General features: G+C 36.1%; 1 protein-coding gene across 1 annotated transcript in view; it reads left to right on the top strand.

Annotated features, from left to right (window-relative positions):
- Positions 1–4343: 4343 nt before the first annotated feature.
- LOC139119453 (cAMP-dependent protein kinase catalytic subunit PRKX-like) overlaps positions 4344–22430 on the top strand; it is a 203719-nt gene continuing 185632 nt past the window's right edge. Inside the window, exon 1 of the mRNA XM_070683269.1 lies at positions 4344–4818. Coding sequence (XP_070539370.1) covers positions 4677–4818 — 142 coding nt within the window. The 5' untranslated portion in view covers positions 4344–4676. The remainder of the gene's footprint in view (positions 4819–22430) is intronic.

The following is a 22430-nucleotide window of genomic DNA, read 5'->3' as shown; positions in this document are numbered from 1 at the left end:
CTGCATGCAGTTCCTTTTGAAAATAGAAGGGAACACCAAGTTTACAGATATAGTATAGATAAATTTTGCATTTACTAGAACATTATTTGCTTGTTATATAATATAATCACGACTTCAACTGGACCGTAACCAAAAACGTTAATGACGAAATGAGAAGAAAACAAAATATGAAATAAATTATGCAACAGATAAACAAATAGTGGAACGCGTATTGTTGTTAATGTAAACGTAAAATGACGACATATCTCTTTTTGGAGGATGTGTGCCCTTGGAAAGGATCGTCTTGCCATGATCTCACGCGTGTGATCAAAGACAACAAAGCATGCACGTGACACGATATTCTTGATGGAGGAACTGTGGTGTAAACCATTGTCATACGGGCTCAGTCAGCGTCGGCTCCTTCAAGGCATGGATGTACAAAAATAGAATCTATATTTGTACACCCATGTTCAAGGGAAACCCAACACAGCACACCTGAACACCTCCGTGGAAGTACGGGGCGCTCACAGGTTTTCATCACACAGTAGTCGAGTAAACACTATATTGTAAAGAGACCTCTGTGTGTCGATCGCCCTCGCAAACACTCGCTCAGCATCTCTCTTCAGGTGCCCATGTACACACGTTTAGGGGGCTGGAGGAATTCGGGGGGGGGGGGGTTCGAAAATTTTTGGGGTAGTAGAGGGGGGACTTGAAAATTTTGCTCTGCCTGTAGGGGTGACTTGAAAATTTTTCGGTTCCCTTTTGTGTTTTAGATTTTCCAATTCCAAGTTTTTGTAGGTAATTCAATGAAATGTGAATACCATTTTTACATTCTCGCGAGCCAGAGCAATAATTTCCGCTCCGCTGATCTACGCAAAAATCAAAATCAAAAATCTTAACGGGTAGCGCTGAGCTGTTGCTGTAAAGAGGCGCGCGGTTTACGACGATGCATTTTTATGTCATCAAAATGTTGTAATGTTAGTAATAATTTAACAGAATCTAGAACCATTTTGTCACATTTCATGACTTTTATCTCGAAAAAATCTAAACGTGATTTGTCATAAAAAACCAAACTTGAGCCTAGTAACTGTGGGCAGAAGCTGCAACTGTTGATGATTTTTGCAATATTTCCATGTAATATATGCAGTTTCTTGCTGTCTCCATACAGCATGCTCAAACACACAATCTACAGCATGCTCAAACACACAATATTCAGTTTGTCGACAAAGCCTGTATAAATAAATATGTATTAGGTGATAATTTAATGAGAGTCAAGACTGACAGTCAGTTGTCAGTGATACAAATGCATGGTACACATACACAGGCTGTGATAGCAAGCTGAATACTCATCAGTTCAACATGCTGTAGGGAGTAGAACAAGAACACAGTTGTATAAACTGAACAAAAATATTGTCAAAATTATACATGGTAGTTGAAGAAGAGTTTGGGTCAAATGACGCTCATGACGGTGAAACATATACTTGTACCCAAGACAAGGCCAGAGAGCAACACATGAAAGACCAGGAGACTTGAAAAGTTATTAGGGATTTTTGAATTCTGGCATATGAGAATAATCAAATATTAAAGAAAAAAGATGGGGTCACCAAGCTCGTTTTCTAAATTGTCAAATTCTCGTCATAAAATTATACAAAAGTAAAATGTTGAACAGTAAAGACTAGGCCTAAATGAAAGAATATGTGACTAAATGGAATTATTTATTTTTTAACCAAATTTGCAATTATTACACTAAACGGACATTTATTTGATGGAATATTGTAACTTTCCAGTATTGTCAATTATGAGTAGCATCTAATTCATATAAGCTTATGTCTTATACTTTTGAAACAAATTTTGGTAGGTCACTGTGCTCAGTTTTTTACAATATGGTAATTAGCCGAATTCACAATTTGCCTACTCTCTCATGATTGTCATTTATAGCACTTTGTAAAGTCATATTCCTAAGGCAAGTTCTTAAATTGATTCATTTTTAAACGCATCAGTGAACTTTTTGGATTTATCAATCTAAGCCAACTTGAGTTAATCCAATTCTGGCTAGATCAATTGCTCCTGCCGAAGAGAACACACATTTGTTCTCTTCGGCAGGAGCAATTGATCTAGCCAGAATTGGATTAACTCAAGTTGGCTTAGATTGATAAATCCAAAAAGTTCACTGATGCGTTTAAAAATGAATCAATTTAAGAACTTGCCTTAGGAATATGACTTTACAAAGTGCTAATAACAGGTGGTTTTGAACACCTGTGAGCGGAACGGCGCATACGTTTTTGATTTTTTCTGCGTACACATCCTTTACAAATATGTGGGCTTGTGATAGGGGGGGGACTTGGAAAATTTTTGATCATATTGAGGGGGCATTTGAAATATTTTTATGGTATTGAGGGGGGATTTGAAAAAAAATAAGATTTCAATCGCGATTCCTCCAGGCCCCCCCCCCCCAAATCGTTATTTGTGAATGCAGCCTTACACTTGTATGTTCATCACACACATTCTCTTCAAAAGTACACATAGAATGTGTTGATAAGGCAGACATTAAAGTTGCCGACTGATTTAACTACTGGTTAGAAAAGCATGAGAGTCTCTGCAGTTTTACGTCTCAAATACGCACTATGGATCTCGAAAAAAGGGAACTTGGGGACCAAGCTTTGATACATCAGGCTAGACACACGCTGCGGTGCGAATAATGAAATTTAGATTCCTTATCCGCACCGCTGCGGTGCGAATAAGAAATTCTTTATCTGCACCGCTGCGAATAAGAAATTCCTTGTGCGAATAAGAAATTCCATTCGCACCGCTGCGATCATGACTTTCATAACAAGGGTGGGAAATTAGTCGATTGACGCGTAGATCCAGTGGCATGATTGGTTGAAGTACGTTCTGAATACTAATTTATGTAGATTTTTTATGCAAATAAGCAACTCCTAATATGGTTGATCGATCAGACTGCGGCTTCGGTTTCATCTTTGAATACTATCGCACTGATGATGACTAACACGGGAGATACTGAGAGTCGTAGCCAAAAAGCAGAAAACTACAATGTTTCTGCATATATTCCCACATATCCCGACCAAATAAATTCCAAGCCGTGCAAATTATTCACTGTATCAAATAATGTTATTGATTGTAAACATGATGTCGAGGATGCATAGATGCCACATTAAGATTGGAATATTAAAAATTACACGTGACATGTAATCGTTTGAAAGAGGAAATGAGCCCCGCGTGCGAGAGCAGAGATGCGCTGTATGTCATCCCAGACAGAGATACTCAACTCATTTGCATTGTTATAATTGTCATAATTTACAGTAATACTTTAAAACATTTCTCAGTAGTAAATGCAAGTATGTCATTATTAACAGATTGATTTTCTGTTGTTTGAATTTGGAAGACAAGATGATTCCTTTAAAGGCCCATGAGCTGCTACTCTGCGAAATTTGTCCAGCCTCAACGTACCTCCTATTTCCTCAGATATTCGTTGCAATCTACAAATTGAACGATATAATCATTAACTATGCCTCAACAACGTTTGCTTGTGGCAGAATAGGCAAGAAATTGAACAGATTTTTGTTCATTTTAAATTTCCCGCCATTTTCAAAATGTTACCATGTTATGTGAAACTCTGATAATTTTTTTGTCGATGTGGAGTGACCTCTTTCCCGTCCTTTCAGTGGGTTGCATCATGTTGTATTTGTAAAGATTCAAATTTGTACATGCACCATTTACACTGTTTATCATGTAGTTGTATTGAGGCGGCCATATTTTTGTGCGGCACCCGTTTACTTTTTGTCTTACTGAAACCTCCCCATGCTGTCTAGTCCCACTCAATGGATAATTACACTTGAGTAAACATCTCTGAATAGGAACATTTCTATGAAATAATTTTAATCTAAATACAAAATCATGAAAATAATGCCAAAAGTTACAGCTCATGTGCCTTTAAAGTACATTTCTAATTCTACAAAATCATTTAGTTGGCTGTCTAACCTGATGTTGGGTTTATTGTAGTTGCATTGCCACGATCCCCTGAAACTATTATTACCATGTCCGTGTAAATAGTAATGTCGAAATACAGACTTGTCAAAATAAATTTCGCGTCAAAGCACAAAAATAGTAATGAGATACTGTTAGAAAATGTATAATACGGCGCAACAAGAATCAAACCACATTGTGAGTAAATAAGTGAAAAAGCAAGATTAATATTACCCCGCATTGTCAACGGGCTATCTTTAATAGCAGATATATTGCTATGTTCAACCACGCACTCACTCGGACATCGACCGCCTCGCTTGCAAGAATTCTCCGTCCCACAGGGAGTACAGGCAAATATATGAACAGCGCGCGCATCATTCATAAAGTGGCAAGCAAGTGGAACGAAGCGGCGGCTGCAACCTACCCGTCAAAGGAACCTCTCTATTTACCGTCGTCGAACGGTGCACGTAACACTTGAGTGGATTAACCTGAGGGAGAAATCTGATTTTGATAAGCTGCTTCTGTGTCTTAGCCAGTGGAAGGTCAATGTTGAGGATGATATACACAAACGCGTCGACTGAAATGTGTGTCAGCTAAGTATTACGGCCATATTGAGTGTGTGTAAACTTTGTGTCTGAGCTGTAGTAAAGTGCTTCAGCGTGTAGTAAGTAAAACTTTACTCTATAAAAGCGTACTCTAAACCGCCTATTGAAATGGCAGCATCGAAAATTGCGAGAGGTAAATCTGCCAAGAGGTCTCAAAATAAGACAAAGGAATTACCACCGCCGGAACCGGCCGTAGAAGACGGTGAACGGGAATACAAGTTGGCCGATTTGGATATTCGCTCAACGATAGGTAAGCTCAGACAATTATCTGACTGTGTTGGTTTTCGGGGCAGTGGGGTCAACTGCGGTCAGGTCGCATGGCTGAGTTTCCCTGTTCGCGCTTAGGTATGCAGCTGCAGTTTCGAGTCAATTCAAATTGTCTCGTAGATGTAATCGACGTTCACTAGCCAACGTGAAGCCGCCAGAAGATCTTCAGTTCATCACAATTCCACGGATATAAAGTTACCTAATTTCGCATCGATGCCGACCGTCACCGCTGCAACCAGTTCAGAACTTTTAATATAGTGTCTTGATGAAGTGTATCTTCAGTTTATAACAATGATCTGCAAATGTGAAGAAGAAATTTAAGTACAAAATTTTGTCAATGGATAATTAAATCGCCCACTGAAAATGCCAGCCTTGGAAATGAAACTTGTAGTTTTTCCCACTCGCGATCATTCACAGAGAGCGCCGACCGACCGCTTTGTGTTTGAGCGATAAAATGTGAAGTCAGGGTCCTCTTTTTTTGTTAAGTCGATTAGCGATGTTTGGTCGCTGCCCTCTCAGCTCTCTCCCTCAAGAAATAATGGATTCGATAAAAGCCAACCGCGCTTTAACAATGCGCACTCTGTTCGTAAATAAGGCTATTCGAAGGCGTTTAAATAGATGAACTTGTGGACAAATGTAATTGTCCTGGGCGCAATTTACATTCGATTATTGTTCGTTCGCGGCTGGGTACCACACCAGACGCGGTAAGTAGCCGTTGGCTATCATTTCAGAATATGTTTATCCTTCATAATCGTGCTGAGTACGAGTGAGATTGTCGACAACGAACGAACTTGAAAGTTTTGAAATGGATATTCCATGAAGTCGAGACTTCTCAACGTTGTCAGCAAAGAGTCAGGCAAGCCCCGTTATCAACGCAAGGCATGAACTGTTACACACAATTTTCGGAAAGAAAAACGAACTTTTATCATGGCCATGGGCGCCGGGCGGAGGTCATCTCAGGTTTCACCATGCATACATCCCCTAACGTGTAAATGTAGAGTTCAAAAGGTCACTGAAACAACAAGAAGCCCGTGGGCTGTTTATGTGACGCTCCAGTGAAGCCCCCGTTATTTAAAAAACCCAACGAACGGGTAACGTCAGTAATCGTTCACAGTAACTTGTTATTTTGGGTTATTTTGGACTTCCGTTCCGTTCAAATAGCTGTCATGTCAGATTGGCAGTTTGATATACAACGCACAGCCATGTACCTTTCAGTAAGCAAAAATCAATAAATAAATAGATAAATAAATAAATAATATAATAGTGATAAAAATGAAAAAATATCTAAATATATAGATAAAAATAAGTTTTCCTGTAACCCTGAATAAACACAACATGTATATTTCTGTCATTTGTTTGTCATTTTATAGAGCTTTACTTGCTAATAGCTGGGTTTAAGAACATTGCTAAATTTTCAAGTTGTGCGTGTAATTTTTTGCCGTCAGTTTACTACAAACCGGAACAGACAGGTGCTATGGGACTTACACATACCACCTTAAAGTTCTGTACAAACATTTTGATTTATGCAGAATAGTATTGTTGACCAATTTGAACATGCATTTATCTACTTGTAAGAAGTTATTGACAGTGATCAGTAAATCAGATACGACAGAGATGCCAATCTTTCTGGAGGTTAAGTTCTACATCGTGAATTAAATGGGTAATTTGAAATTTGTTGATGTGTTTTCCTCAGTGCTCGTTTGGTTTGGATATGGGCACAGCAAAGCTATAAGATGAAATAACATGTATGCACAAATAGAAGAGAATACTAAAAGTAATTTTTGATTGCGGAATTAATAAAGTTTTGTGAAAATTCTCCTCACCAGAGTAGTACAAAGTTATAGTTTTGACCAATGGGTCTTGAAATTCCGGAAAAACAAATGTTTTGCTGCCCTGCAGTACACTGAAAGAAAAAAAAGCCGCAGCTTAGCTTGTTAAAGAAAGTTCATACATATCATCCTTCACATAAATCTAATTTTCCATCCTTTATAGAATAAATTTGACTCCTGTAACTAAAGCTCAGTGTGTTGTTGATCGTACATACCTTCACATGATACTCAGTGAGACACAAATATAATCCCATGGAATTAATACTCACATACCAGATTGAATTGCAAAATATGTAATTTCCACTTTGGTGAAGATATTTACTCTTGTAATTAGACCTATCATCATTATGTAAATAAGGAAAGCTAAATTGCAAATATAGAATACTCCATATAGAATGCTTTTTTCTTCCCGCTGTCCTACTTCATTTTGGTATCCAAGGAATGTTTATATTTAAAAAGGTCGACGTCGGCAATTACCGAAAATCTAAGTGTTCAGTGGAACAATTGCATTACAGATCATAGTTCTTACCAACTTGAGTGAAATAAAACTTTCAAATTTGAAGCAAATGTTTTGGATATTGAATTTGTTGATATGGTGTTTTACAGTTTCAAACAATGTTCAATGATAATTTGACAATGATTGAAATTTTAGCCGAACACAGTGAATAAAGTTAAAAAGTTGAGAAGTGTAGCTTGGTGAAGGATCTATGTTATCTTCTGTCTTATAATTATTCTTACTTTGGTGCTATGATTTTGCTATGATTTCAAGCCTCCAGATATTGCCTGTGACATTTCTGAAGAGATTTTAAATTTGACATGTTCAAGGGTGTTTGTTGGCAAATATCTTCTCCAGTGAACGTTAAAAGCTGAAAACCTGTATGCTGAAGCAAGTACAAGGCTCTGTTTCTATCTGTGGCTGTGGTGACCTTTGCGCCTTGACCTTTGAACTTATTCAGAATAACCCCAAAATCTCCAGAGGATCATAAGTGCAGGAAAGTGTCCTGTAGATAATTACAAAGGTTTAATATCGTAATTGGATTACTAATTGGCATCAATTAACAGAGGTGATTAATCAATTAATTAGGTAAACTTTGGATTGTTGAATGACCATTTCAGCTTCTATTTTGGATTCGGAGTTGATAAATGATTTGACCCACTGATAACAGATCTGATTAAGTGTGCTTGGTGAAGAGAAACCATATGGCTCACTGTGTCAGGGTTGAGATTTGTTAGAGCAAAATAACATCACTTCTGTGTTGCTATGGTACAACAAATTTTGTCAGCTATTTAAGTCCAGAGCAGTCATATGTAATTCCGTTAGTGTGATCACAGACCCTCCACCCACAGACGGTGGTTTGATTGAGCCATTAATTGGCTGCAATTGACCTTGGTTTGGATTAGCCCTAATCCATGATTTAGACCCGGACCTATCCCTGGACCCATCTGCGGAATGTGGAGCGGGCTGTTTTTTACACTCGGACACTTACCCTTCCCACCACTGCCATGGCCCAATCAAACTGAGCATCTGAGCGTGCCACATTGTGATTCAAACGAACTATTGTTAATGATGATCAGCGGTCGTGCCAATAGTTCTGTGTAGTTACACTACCAGAAGATACTTTTTGTTTTTTTATTAGATTCTTATTTGTAATCATTGATTCACCAGTTTCCCACTGGTTTTTAGAGTTGCAGCTGGCGCATCATATTGTGGCACACTCACCAATTTTTTTCTATGTATGGCTGTGGTAAGAAGGGCATGAAGACTTAGTGTAAAAACAATCCACCCCACACTCCGTCAGACTTAGTGAGTGTAAAAACAATCCACCCCACACTCCGTCAGACTTAGTGAGTGTAAAAACAACCCACCCCACACTCTGTCAGACTTAGTGAGTGTAAAAACAATCCACCCCACACTCCGTCAGACTTAGTGAGTGTAAAAACAACCCACCCCACATGCTGTCAAAGGATCCAGGGCTAGGTTTGGGTCATCTAAATCCTCATCTATGCACTCGCTGAATCTATATTTCGTCCAGTACATTATTTTGAGGGTAAAGTGTCACAAAAACTGATTATTAATGTAATGTTTGGTTCTGCTGTGTTGTTCTGTGTATTGTACACCACTGATGAAGTGTGTATTTGGCCAGAAGTGCTGCTAATTGAACCAATTTTAATATACTACAACAGACAAGGCCCACCTTTTGGACTTGTAACTCTGTTGCTCAGTTTATGTTATATTGTCACAATATAAAATTTGTGTGTGTATTAATTTAAATGTATTCCCTCATGGGAATTTTGCATTCCTATAAAATCACTTGATTTGATTCAGTCAACTACACTGTTGAAGTTCCTCATGAGGAAATAAATATTACAACCATTTTCAGTATTAGACAGCAAAGCCACTGCAGTGAACTGCAATAAAACTGCTCACACTAATTAGTTTCAGCTGTAGCCAGCTGGCAAAGTCAATAACATTGTATCTGTATGTCCCATGCAGACAGTTTGTCTGGGAATGTTGAAATATTCAAGATTTGTACATGAACCAATGCATGGTAATGTTACATTGTATCTTAATCTGGAACACACGGTGCCAATCGTAAACTCTCATTTACAACTCCAGCCCCAGACAGAGCTAGTTTTGCCATTGTACAAGCAGAATTATTGTCTACACATCAAGTAGTCTTGATCAACACTAAAGTGGCCACAGCTACAGCTGAATCTAATTAGTGTGAGCAGTTTTATTGCAGTTCACTGCAGTAGCTTCGCTGTCTAATACTGAAAATGGTTGTATTATCAGTATTGTCAAGCATTATCTTGCATAATATTTGTTTTTGATTATCAGTCCATGTGCCTGAATTATTGATTAATCACAGTAGCTGTTAGCCTCTGTAGTTGCATTACCTATCGTATTAGCTGTATGGTCAGTCATATGCAACCAAAGCTGTAGGCGTGGACCTGGTTACATGCATTTCACCGCAAAGATGAGATTCAGATAAGCGACTGCAGAGAAAGGTGATGGAACGAGAAAGATTACAAATGGTGGAGCTTGTAGAATAACACCAATTTAGACAGATACATGTCAGCTGTATACCATACAATGTAACATGTGCATGATACATCTCATGTAGGGCAATTGAAGCAGTTGTTCATTCTGTCATTGATATCCAAAGCTGTCATTCAGTCACTAATGATCAGTCAAGTACATGTTCATCGACGCATTCTTGACGTGCTAGCTGTGTCCGTTCAATCATTCCACAGGCAATGTAACACTACTTGCCTGTCACATTCTCAGCCGGCCAGCTGGAGTGATGTACAGTACAGGGTTGACCAGATTGTGGATATAAACAACAGTTAAACAACATGTAGACATGGTAAACAAAACAGACAATTCACAAATCTACTCCCCTTTCGTAAACTTTAGCAAAACAATGAAAAAAACAAAGTAAATCAGCGGACAGTAATAAAAACCAAACTAAATCAAATCATAAACTACACAGCCGTCATAAATAGATATGACCTCGGAGTAATTCTAAGGATTGCCGCATTGTATAATCCTGTTGAAATCTTTCATCTCTCTTATCATCCGGAATGGATGATACTGTCATCTCTGCTACGGTGGGACTGAGAGCCTTGAGGAAGGCAGGCAGGCAGACAGCTGTCATGTATCTACAATGTATATCTATTAACGTGGCATATAGACTACCACCAATGTATTTCATTCAGCAAAGCAGTGTATATGCTATGTACTACTAAGTTGATAATAATCCCCATGCTTAGCCTTTACTGTCAGGAATGAATGGTGTCAATACTGGTGTCATATTATTTAAATCCGAGTATCATCCATTGCATGGCTTACCAGTGTTGTGAGAATGCTGTTAAGTCTCAGAATCTGCCTAGAGTTCCTTGGCCTTTGTTCCAAAACACAGCACTACGTTTTTCCAGCAAAATCCATGAAACAGGGAGGAGATTCTCTGCAGGGAAGATAAGTATCTGTAAACCTAAAGGGTCTAAAATGAAAGGGGAAAGAGGAAGGCTAAGCTAAAAACAATTCCAGCTGGTACAGGGTATGTCAAAGAGATCTATGCAATGAAGATACACAATTTTTTTTTGTGTTTTACATTTTCCTTAGCCTTTCCGCAGAATGTTTAAATGCAAAGTAATATATCAAGCCTTGCAAATATTATACTGTGTACGATATATGCTATGTTATTGTTGACGTGTGAATTCTAATTGTGACTAAAATTCAAAAGTCAACAATAACATTCATTGCACATGATAGGTACATACAGACTGTATTTTAATGAGTTTACAACAAGTAAATAACTAACTCAAGTGAAAACTATAACTACAAGTAACTCGTTGCATCTTAACTTAATTTTGGAAATACAGTAGAACATGAAATTGTAATTTACGGATGCAACAGAGACATTGCAAAGTAGATAAAAGTTACAGCTGTGTATCTGTTCTGAAGTGTGAAGATTTCAGCCATCTTCATTCCTACTGGTCTCCCTCTGGCCATACAGACAAATAGAGTGATAGAACAGTCAGTGACCCTACGATTGTATTCAGATAAACTCTCCAATCTCTGAAAAATCTGCGTTAAAAAAGGTCAAAAGATCGACTGGTAGATTGATAGGTGCTGACGGATGTTATCGTTGTATCCAGGCAACCGAAACAAGGAAACTGGATTATTGCCAGACTGTGTTCACTTCTGTACTAGAATGTCAGAGTATCCTGTAAATACACGGGTGTATTTTCAAAAATGCTTTTGGTCATTAAATAAAGGAATTTACTTCTCAATTTTTTTTCATATCTTTTTATTTTGCTTGTTCACAACCAAAAGAAACAGAAAATAGTTGTAAGTTCACTTGTTATTTTAAAAACTGCAAAATATTTTAAGTGGGAATATAGGTCAGGTTTTCTGAAACACACACTATTTTTAATATAATAGCCCAAAGTACAGGCAATAGTCAAATCCAGCCTTTTATCCTTTGAATTTATTGACAAGACTTGACAGTTCATCTATTTTATCAGTTCCTGGGGAGTCTTTACTACACTTGTGACCAGATGTTGTCCTCTTATGTCTATATATAAATCCTCACCCAAAGTGAGAAAATTGCTCTTCACATCTCGCTATCAAGATGCAATATTACTTTGCTGATTTAGGTTGACAAGTCAAGTAGTGGTTCAAGGGTAGATTATTGAACTCTTTTATGAAATGTTCTTGTGTGATGAATAATCTGAGTCTCACAAAGTATGTTAAGGGGAGAGTACTTCTGATTTTTTATGTTTTTTCATTGTTATTATTATTACTATTTTGTTTGTCAAGTGCAAGTTCTTGTTGTATTTGAAAAGCATGTTGAAATATCCACTATTTAGCTTTTCAACATTGAACATCTACATATGAAAAGTGCAATGTTATTGTTTACATTTGAATTCTAATTTCTAGTCTGGATCAGAGATCATACGACAACAATAACAATGCAGTGACACATGTACAGGCTTGAGTTGACAAAGCTGTATACTGTGTATCTCAACATGCTTTGGGGAGTAGAACAAGAAGTTACGGTTGGCTTTCAAAACAAGAAGTGGAAAAAATCATCAAAAGTTAGCGTTACTGGCATTTTAACAAAGTATTTCCCATGCGGACAAAATGCATTATTTATGATATGCAGTGTACTCCGTGACAGCTGAACTCTAGTCTAGACTAGATTCAGTTGTCAACTATAACATTAGGGTTGGCATATATATAATTGCTTTGTTGACAAGTTTTTTAAAAAGCATTTCAATATACTTTAGAACAAGAAACTGCATTTTACAAATGTAACAAAAATTTGGAAAATACATAAAAAGTTGCAACAAATTGCACTTTCAAGTCCAGTCGTGTTGTGGATCTAGTCAATTGTATCTCTTCAAAATTTTTGAAGTTAGGAGAGATGGCAATCACATGATGCATGCTTGTAAAAATTATGGACAGGCAAATATGCTTTGAAATTATCTTGAATTTGGTCGTACGTAAAGTAAAACTATAGTGAAGATATTTGTTAACATTTACAATAAATGGTGTATTTCTATTAATGACTGTCAGAGTGAAGAATGAAAGAAATACTGGTGCCAGGAAAGGGTCAATTTTTTTTGTTAATAACTCTTAATGATATAAAATCATTTGTTAACTGATATGGTGTTTGTTTTCAATAATAATAGCCAGTCAGCTTGGAGCTAATAAAATCTTTACAGACGGCCTTAGGGACCGTCTCAGATTGTCGCAGAAGTTCAAAAAGCGAAATTTATTCATTTAGGGGGGGGGAGGGGGTTTGACCTCCATTCAATTAATGAACTTCACTTTCGCACTTTTATTTTGTGATCACAAGTTTTCGTGTGTTTATTTTAATTAAAGAAAAACTGCACACTCGTGCCAACAAATTTGTAACTCAGTTTCCCTCTAGTTTGTGCCCAAAACACAATTTACTGATAGGAACATTGTATCCATTCATTCATCAAATTATACTAAGACAAAAAGTATCATTTTTTAAAAAATGTGCTGTTTATAAGCGTCTGCTCTAACCACTAGATGTCTTTATTCTCACTTGTTATGCACCTGGTCATAGTCGTTTTAATATGATTGAACATGCCTGGGCCCCCTTGTCAAAGTTTTTTGCTTATTTACCGCCCCTACCAAGTACAAATTCCGTGTTCACAAAGACAAAGAACAGCACAAGAGATGCAAAAAGGGAAAGTAAAATAAAATGAAACTTTTATGCGGTAAAATGCCCTGTTAGTACTAAAATCTGATCGATTACTTTGATTGTAATGTGGCAAGGGGAATACGTCTTTAGTAGCTATAGCAAAATGCAACATTCATTTGTACTCTCAGGCAGACATGAACATTTCGCACTTTTGAAGTTTCGTTTAGGGAGAGGGGGTTTTGATCTAAACGAAGAAATTTCGTTTCTTGAACTTCTGCGACAATCTGAGACGGTCCCTTAGTCTTTTAAATGTTTGTTTTATCCTTTGTCAGCATATTTCCTGTATCATGCAACTGTGAAAAATGTTTGTTGCTAATCTGATATTTTGAAGCTAGCATAAAGAGCATACCATAGGATAGGACAGAATTGTTGTCTGAAAGATGAAGTGACTGTCTGGTATTCCACTGAAGTTTCATCAATGTTATTGTGGTTGTCCATTGTTGATGTCACCACGGTAGTTTCTGCATAGTGTCACCACATAGTACATGTATACATGCAGAAAAGTGTAAAATGTTGACTGTTATTTTAATAAAGTTATTCATTTTTGGGCAAAAAAAATTATTATGGTGAACTTCAAACTGGGAAAATTGTGCAAAACTAAAAGAAAAGAGTTTATGAACTTAAATCATTGCTATGCAAAATGAAATTGTAAGTTGGAAGTGATTCCTGGATAGAACTTAGCATAGGCCAGGAAACTGAACTCTCCTTGTGACACTGACAGAAAATAAGAAACAAAACTTGAATGGACTTAATCTACATTTGTCAAGAGAATAAATCTCTCAAAGGCAGTGCTTTAAACACTGTACACCTCTCTAGCTTTGCATCAAAGAATACGACAACACCTTTGGAAACTTTGACAGGGAGTGCAGCCACAACATTTCATAAATAGTTTCATTGCTTCTTGGTTTTAGGACTACTGTGTACCGGTATTGTACTATACCTGTTGAAGCATGGCCAAATGTCAACTGTTTTAATTAAGTACTGTATGGTTTATGAACATTCTGAATAAGGGCGTTACTCTAGACTGAAATCAATACTTAGTCAATTCGATTGCTACTTAAATCTACATGTATATAAGACAGTGTTGAAACGCAAATACTTCTTAGCTCTGCTGTCAGAAATACAGACCTTGCGAGTTGTCCTCTGTCAATAATTTTCTTGCTTTTGGTCAAAACATCGTATTTTCTTACACCACTGGTCTTTAACACCATTTAAAATTCAATATGAAGCTTCTTCAGGGTGCCTTCTTAAAGCTTTGTATAATGTTCAAAATAGCAAATTCAAAACATATATTATTGAGAATAAAAGAACAGCCATTTCAGTTGCCGTTGAATTTGCTTTTCACGTACTGTTTGGAGATTCAATATGTTGTTTTCAATTCAGCAAACCAGCTAGGTAACTTGTTTTCAAAATATTGCAGGATTTTTAAATACATAATCAAAAATTTAGAAGTAGCATTTCCAAAGAGAACTGCTCATTGAACTTCCACAAGAAAGTAATTACCGGTATGACACAGATATAGTCCGTGGGCTGGAGGGGCCCACCGTGCACCCCCCCCATAAACCTACTACATGGGTATTTTTTTGTTCTTTGGGATCTGCTGAACTAGAAAAAAGATGTTAACATTGGATATTTTGGGATGCACTACCCGTCTGCACTGGTTTTTGATTTGTATGTACCGCAAAAAATGGCGAAAAATGGGTAGGGGTAGGGGGTACTATATCCTCCCCTAAATCGAGTAAACTAGCATGAAATAGCACAAACCTTACATTTTTGGAAAGCTCAGATACTGCTCTTTCTGAGGAATACCAACTTTAGCAAAATTAATTTGTGTACATAGAATAGGACGACTTTAAAATGAATTTTTTGACAAATTTGAAATTTTTTACCCAAAATACCATGTAACAATTGTGATTTACTTTTTATTAAGCAAAATTTTCACAACTTTTTGTGTTTAAATTATTCATTCCGATATATTAAACAAGAAAAAAAGTGTTAACATCAGATATTTAACTATACACTACTTCTCTGGCGTCAATTTTGAATTGCGTGTATCTGTATGGGGTGTGCAAAAGCTAGGGGTAGGGGTACAACATTCTTTCCTTGATGAAGTAAACTGCCTTGAAATGCCATATACCTTATAGTTTTGGAAAGCTTAGATACTGGTCTTTCTAAAAAGCATAAGGTTTTAGTAAAAAAATATGACGTCATAGAATTGGATAACTTTAAATCGATTTTTTCTGGTAATTCAGCAATTTTAACAGGAAGGAAATACGAAAACTATTGTTTCCTCCCAATGAAGCAAATCAAACAGATTGATGGATGTTATTTACTAATTGCAATGTGCTGAAGAAGAAAATAAATGTCAAAATTGGGTATTTACAATGCATTATTGTCTCTACTAACTGCAATTGCAAGTTTCGCTACATTGGTATATCGTGAATGGGCATTTTATTGTTAGCAATGAAATAATGCACAGCCTTAAAAGAAGATTTTAAAACGCACACACATAGTCATATTGCCATTTTCTCCTTAAAGTCAATAGATTGTTGATGACTGTCTATTTTATCATTTACTTTTTAAATATTTTTTATAAAATAATTTTGATAAGACGTATTTGGAAAATTGTCTATGCCTCCTTGTCTTACTTATACAGCAAGCATTACTAACAATCTATTAGGCCGTGGGCTAGAGGGGGCGTCTACGTGCACCTCCCCACCCACCGCACAGGATAACAAACCTGTATTTTTCAGAAGCCTTGAGATCCCTAGAATAAGAAATAGGATTTAACAGACAAAATATAGGGACCCAATATCTGTTACGGTCATGTTTTGAAGGGTACCGCAAAATCACGATTTGTGACCCACATGGATTTTTGTCAAACCTGTCTTCATGTACGTCATCTGCTGAGCTTACTGTTGAACATGACCTGGCTTATGGGGTATCATTAGAAAGGTGATTTATTCTTCTTGAAAATGGTATATAGCAATATGCAATATCTTCTATAGTTTTCATGAAATAGGGCCATAATTTACCCCATACCCCAAAGTTTATGTCGCAAATTACTGTCAAAACTAATCTAAATTCTACCAATTATTTACCTAGACATAATACAAAGGGTAATGCTGTGTACTAACTTTGTGTTATTTGCTACAGGTACATGTAAGAAACCTGAAATAAACTTTTGACAGAAAAAATATTGGGATCCTGTAGCTGTAACAGTCATATTTTGAAGGGTTCCGAAAAATCACAGTATTACTGACTCGCATTCGTTTTTTTTAAACCTGTCTTCTTGTAAGTCTTCTGCTGAGCTTATTTTGAACATAACGAGGCCAATGGGGTACCATTAGAAAGTTAATTTACTCTTCTTTAAAATGATATGTTGCAATATGCAATATCTTCTATAGTTTTCATGAAATAAGATCAAAACTTACCCCATACTCCAACGTTTTATGTCGCAAATTACCATCAAAACTAATCTCAAATTCTACCAATTATTTTCCTAGACACTTTACAAAAGGCAATGCTTTGTATAAAATATATTTTATTTGGTACAGGGACATGTCAAAAATATGAGTTAGACTTTTAACAGACAAAATATTGGTATTGAATGACTGTTACTGGCATGTTTTGAAGGGTACCGTGAAGTCAGAGTATTACCGACTCGCATATGTTTTTGTTAAATGTGTCGTCTTGTAAGTCATCTGCTGAGCTTACATTTTACCATAACCTAGTTTATGGGCTGCCGTTAGAAAGACAATTTATTTTGCTTTAAAATGACATATTGTAACATACAATATCTTCTATAGTTTTCATGAAAGAGGACCAAACCTTACCCCATACCCCAAAGTTTTATGCCGGAAATTACTGTCAAAACTAGTATTTAATTTTGAATAATTCTTTAAAAAAAGACAAACTTTGTATGAACCTATTTTATTTGTTACAGAGACACTTCCAACTATGAAAGATACCATTAACGGGATAATTATTGCAATTTAATAGGTGTTAGCATCATGGTTTGAAGGATAGCAGGACATGTTGCTGAAACCCGTGAAATTTTATTAAACAGGTTTCCATGAAATTTATCTGCCAAGCTTTATTTTGTCCATAACCCAGATTGTAGGGTATCATTACAAAGATTTCATCACTCTTATTTTTAGCATATCATAAAGTGCATTATCATCTTAAGTTGTAATGACATAGCAAAAACCTCATCACCCCAGCCCATCCATAGTTTGATTTGCAAACTACATCTGTTCTAAAACTTTCCAGTTTGCGAATTTGGGATATTGGGTAAGTTTTGGTCCTATTTCGTGAAAACTATTGAAGATATTGCATATTACAATATGTCGGTCGCTTTCTGGCAAAATTGTCTTTCTAATGATAGCCCATAAGATAGGTTAGAGTAAAAAGTAAGCTCAGCAGAGGACTTACAAGATGACACATTTAACAAAAACACTTACGAGTGGGCAAGACTGTAACTTTACGGTACCCTTCAAAACATGACAGCAGCAACCATTCAATCCCAGTATTTTGTCTGTTAAAAGTCTATCTCATATTTGTGACATGTCTCTGTAACAAATAAAACAGATTTCATACAAATCATTGTCTTTTGTAATATGTCTAGGTAAAAGTTTGGTAGAATTTGAAATCAGTAGTGACAGTAATTTGCAATATAAACTTAGGGGTATGGGGTAAGTTTTGGTCTTATTTCCTGAACACTAAAGAAGATATTGTATATTACAATATGTTATATCAAAGAAAAAAAAAACCTTTTTAATGATATCCCAAAAACCAACTTATGTTAAAAAGTAAGCTCAGCAGATGAATTACAATAAGACAGGTAAACAAAAACGTATGCGAGTTGACAATACCATGATTTTGTGGTACCCTTCAAAATATTACTGTTACGGCTACAGCATCACAATATTTTTTCTGTTAAAAGTTCGTTTCAAGTTTCTAACATGAACCTGTAGCAAATAAACTAAATTTAATACATATCATTGCCCTTTGTATTTTGTCCCGGTAAATAATTGGCAGAATTTGAGATTAGTTTTGACTGTAATTCTGAACATAAAACTTGGGGTGTGGGGTAAGTTGTGGTCCTATTTCATGAAAACTGTAAAAGATATTGCATATTGCAATATATTATTTTAAAGAAGAGTAAATTAACTTTCTAATGACGCCCAACTTGCCACGTTATGATAAAAAATAAGCTCAGTAGGCGACTTACAAGAAGACAGGTTTAACGAAAATGTATGCGAGTTGGCAATACTGTGATTTTGCAGTACCATTCAAAATATGACTTTTACAGCTACACCATCCGGATATTTTTGTGTTAAAAGTTTATTTCAAGTTTCTAACATGTACCTGTATCAAATAAACAATTTGATACACAGCATTGCCTTTTGTATAATGTCAAGGTAAATAATTGGTAGAATTTAAGATTAGTTTTGACAGTAATTTACGACATAAAACTTGGGGTATGGGGTAAGGTTTGGTCCTATTTCATGAAAACTATAGAAGATATTGTATATTACAATATGTCATTTTAAAGCCAAATAAATTGTCTTTCCAACGGCAGCCCATAATCTAGACTATGGTAAAAATGTAAGCTCAGCAGATGACTTAAAAGACGACACATTTAACAAAAACATATGCGAGTAGGTACTACTCTGACTTCACGGTACCCTTCAAATCATGCAAGTAAGAGTCATTCAATACCAATATTTTGTCTGTTAAAAGTCTAACTCATATTTTTGACATGTCCCTGTACCAAATAAAATATATTTTATACAAAGCATTGCCTTTTGTAAAGTGTCTAGGAAAATAATTGGTAGAATTTGACATAAGTTTTGACTGTAACTTGCGACATAAAACTTTGGGGTATGGGGTAAGTTTTGGTCTCATATCATAAAAACTGTAGAAGATATTGCATATCGCAATATATCATTTTAAAGAAAAGTAAATTAACTTTCAAATGATACCGCATATGTCTCTTTATGTTCAAATAAGCTCAGCAGAAGACTTACAAGAAGACAGGTTTAACAAAAACGAATGTGATTCAGTAATACCGTGATTTTGCGGAACCCTTCAAAATATGACTGTTACAGCTACAGGATCCCAATATTTTTTCTGTCAAAAGTTTATTTCAGGTTTCTTACATGTTCCTGTAGCAAATAACACAAAGTTAATACACAGCATTACCCTTTGTATTATGTCTAGGTAAATAATTGGTAGATTTTAGATTAGTTTTGACAGTAATTTGCGACATAAACTTTGGGGTATGGGGTAAATTATGGCCCTATTTCATGAAAACTATAGAAGATATTGCATATTGTTATATACCATATTCAAGAAGAATAAATCACCTTTCTAATGATACCCCATAAGCTAGGTCATGTTCAACAGTAAGCTCAGCAGATGACGTACATGAAGACAGGTTTGACAAAAATCCATGTGGGTCACAAAATCGTGATTTTGCGGTACCCTTCAAAACATGACCGTAACAGCTATTGAGTCCCTATACCGGTATTTTGTCTGTTAAAATCCTATTTCTTATTCTAGGGATCCCAAGGCTTCTGAAAAATACAGGTTTGTTATCCTGTGCGGTGGGGGGTGCACGTAGACGCCCCCTCTAGCCCACGGCCTAATAGCTTGTTAGTAGTGCTCGCTGTATAAGTAAGACAAGGAGGCATAGACAATTTTCCAAATACGTCTTATCAAAATTATTTTATAAAAAAATATTTAAAAAGTAAATTATAAAAATAGACAGTCATCAACAATCTATTGACTTTAAGGAGAAAATGGCAATATGACTATGTGTGTGCGTTTTAAAATCTTCTTTTTAAGGCTGTGCATTATTTCATTGCATAACAATAAAATGCCCATTCACGATATACCAATGTAGCAAAACTTGCAATTGTAGTGAGTAGAGACAATAATGCATTGTAAATACCCAATTTTGACATTTATTTTCTTCTTCAGCACATTGCAATTAGTACATAACATCCATCAATCTGTTTGATTTGCTTCATTGGGAGGAAACAATAGTTTTCGTATTTCCTTCTGTTAAAATTGCTGAATTACCAGAAAAAATCGATTTAAAGTTATCCAATTCTATGACGTCATATTTTTTTACTAAAACCTTATGCATTTTAGAAAGACCAGTATCTAAGCTTTCCAAAACTATAAGGTATATGGCATTTCAAGGCAGTTTACTTCATCAAGGAAGGAAAGAATGTTGTACCCCTACCCCTAGCTTTTGCACACCCATACAGATACACGCAATTCAAAATGGACGCCAGAGAAGTAGTGTATCTGATGTTAACACTTTTTTTCTTGTTTAATATGTCGGAATGAATAATTTAAACACAAAAAGTTGTGAAAATTTTGCTTAATAAAAAGTAAATCACAATTGTTACATGGTATTTTGGGTAAAAAATTTCAAAATTGTCAAAAAAATTCATTTTAAAGTCGTCCTATTCTATGTACACAAATTAATTTTGCTAAAGTTGGTATTCCTCAGAAAGAGCAGTATCTGAGCTTTCCAAAAATGTAAGGTTTGTGCTATTTCATGCTAGTTTACTCGATTTAGGGGAGGATATAGTACCCCCTACCCCTACCCATTTTTCGCCATTTTTTGCGGTACATACAAATCAAAAACCAGTGCAAACAGGTAGTGCATCCCAAAATATCCAATGTTAACATCTTTTTTCTAGTTCAGCAGATCCCAAAGAACAAAAAAATACCCATGTAGTAGGTTTATGGGGGGGTGCACGGTGGGCCCCTCCAGCCCACGGACTAATAGTGTGTAAATGCTCTATTGCCATCTTTTCTTCTGGGAAGTAGTTGAACTTTGCTGTTTGTAAACACATGATAAATCATTAGGATGAAACTAACACCTCTGTGTGGTCGTTATGTTATCTCTGGTCTTTGTCATCTCATAGTTGTGATTGCTGCAGATCATCAAACAATGCTGAACACAAGGGTCATGACCTTTTCTGAAAAGAAGGTGACATTCCTAGCTCGAAAAAAGCTTTTTAGACATATTTGTACAGACCTTTGTAGAAAAAGTAGGTGAAGATGTCAGAGATAATCCCATTTCAAATAAAAGCTACTATGTAGACAAGAAACCTTCTCTGACATTCATCTGCCCTTTTCTTTCTCCACAAACTCAACTTTAGAGTAAGACATTTCACTATCTGCTTTACAATACACTGGGGAATGGCAATAAGTGTATTGATGGTTTGTAGAAACCTTGGAGGAGAACCATTTCTTTGAGGTGGATGTTGGAAAAGTTGTTGTACGTGCCAATTATTATAAGATGATGGTTGCATACAGTCATTTGGATAGGGTTTTTGTCAAATTGCAAGGAAACTCTAGGCCATTTCGCAAAAAAATTGGCAATTTAATGGAATCTAAGATTAGTGTATGAAGAGAAACAACAAGTAAACTATTGTAAATTGAACATCTGTTATCATACTATTAAGGGCTGGATCATTACATCTCAGAGGGGAGGTGGCATGGTCAAAATGAATTTATCACAATATACTTTCATTCTTCTTCAAGAGTCTACATATTTTTAAGCTGACAGTTAACAATTGTAGTTTTTTTTAGCTACTATAGACTATAGTCTATACAAGCTATTGGGACGGGTATCCGTCCGGTGTCCGTCGTCAGCCTGTATGTATGTATGTATGTATGTATGTATGTATGTACGTACATGTATGTCCGTTTGTGAGGCGTCCGTCCACTCAAATATCTTGAGAACCGCAGTACTTACTGATTTGATATTTGTTGTGTAGATGAAAAATATGATTATGAGAAACTATTTTTTTTTAGCTCACATTTGGTGTACCAATGTGAGGTTATCGTATAAGCTGAATCAGTTCATTTGCATCTGATTTGCATATCTGTATGTCTGTATATTTGTGGGTATGTGCGGATGTATGTCCGTCACACACAAAGGCTCCCATACCGCCAAAGCTACCATCTCAGTATTTGGTGTACAGGTAGATGCA

Source organism: Ptychodera flava, chromosome 19, assembly GCF_041260155.1.
Source record: "Ptychodera flava strain L36383 chromosome 19, AS_Pfla_20210202, whole genome shotgun sequence".
In the NCBI taxonomy this organism is placed as follows: Eukaryota; Metazoa; Hemichordata; class Enteropneusta; family Ptychoderidae; genus Ptychodera; species Ptychodera flava.
This window is presented reverse-complemented; position numbering and strand designations above follow the sequence as displayed.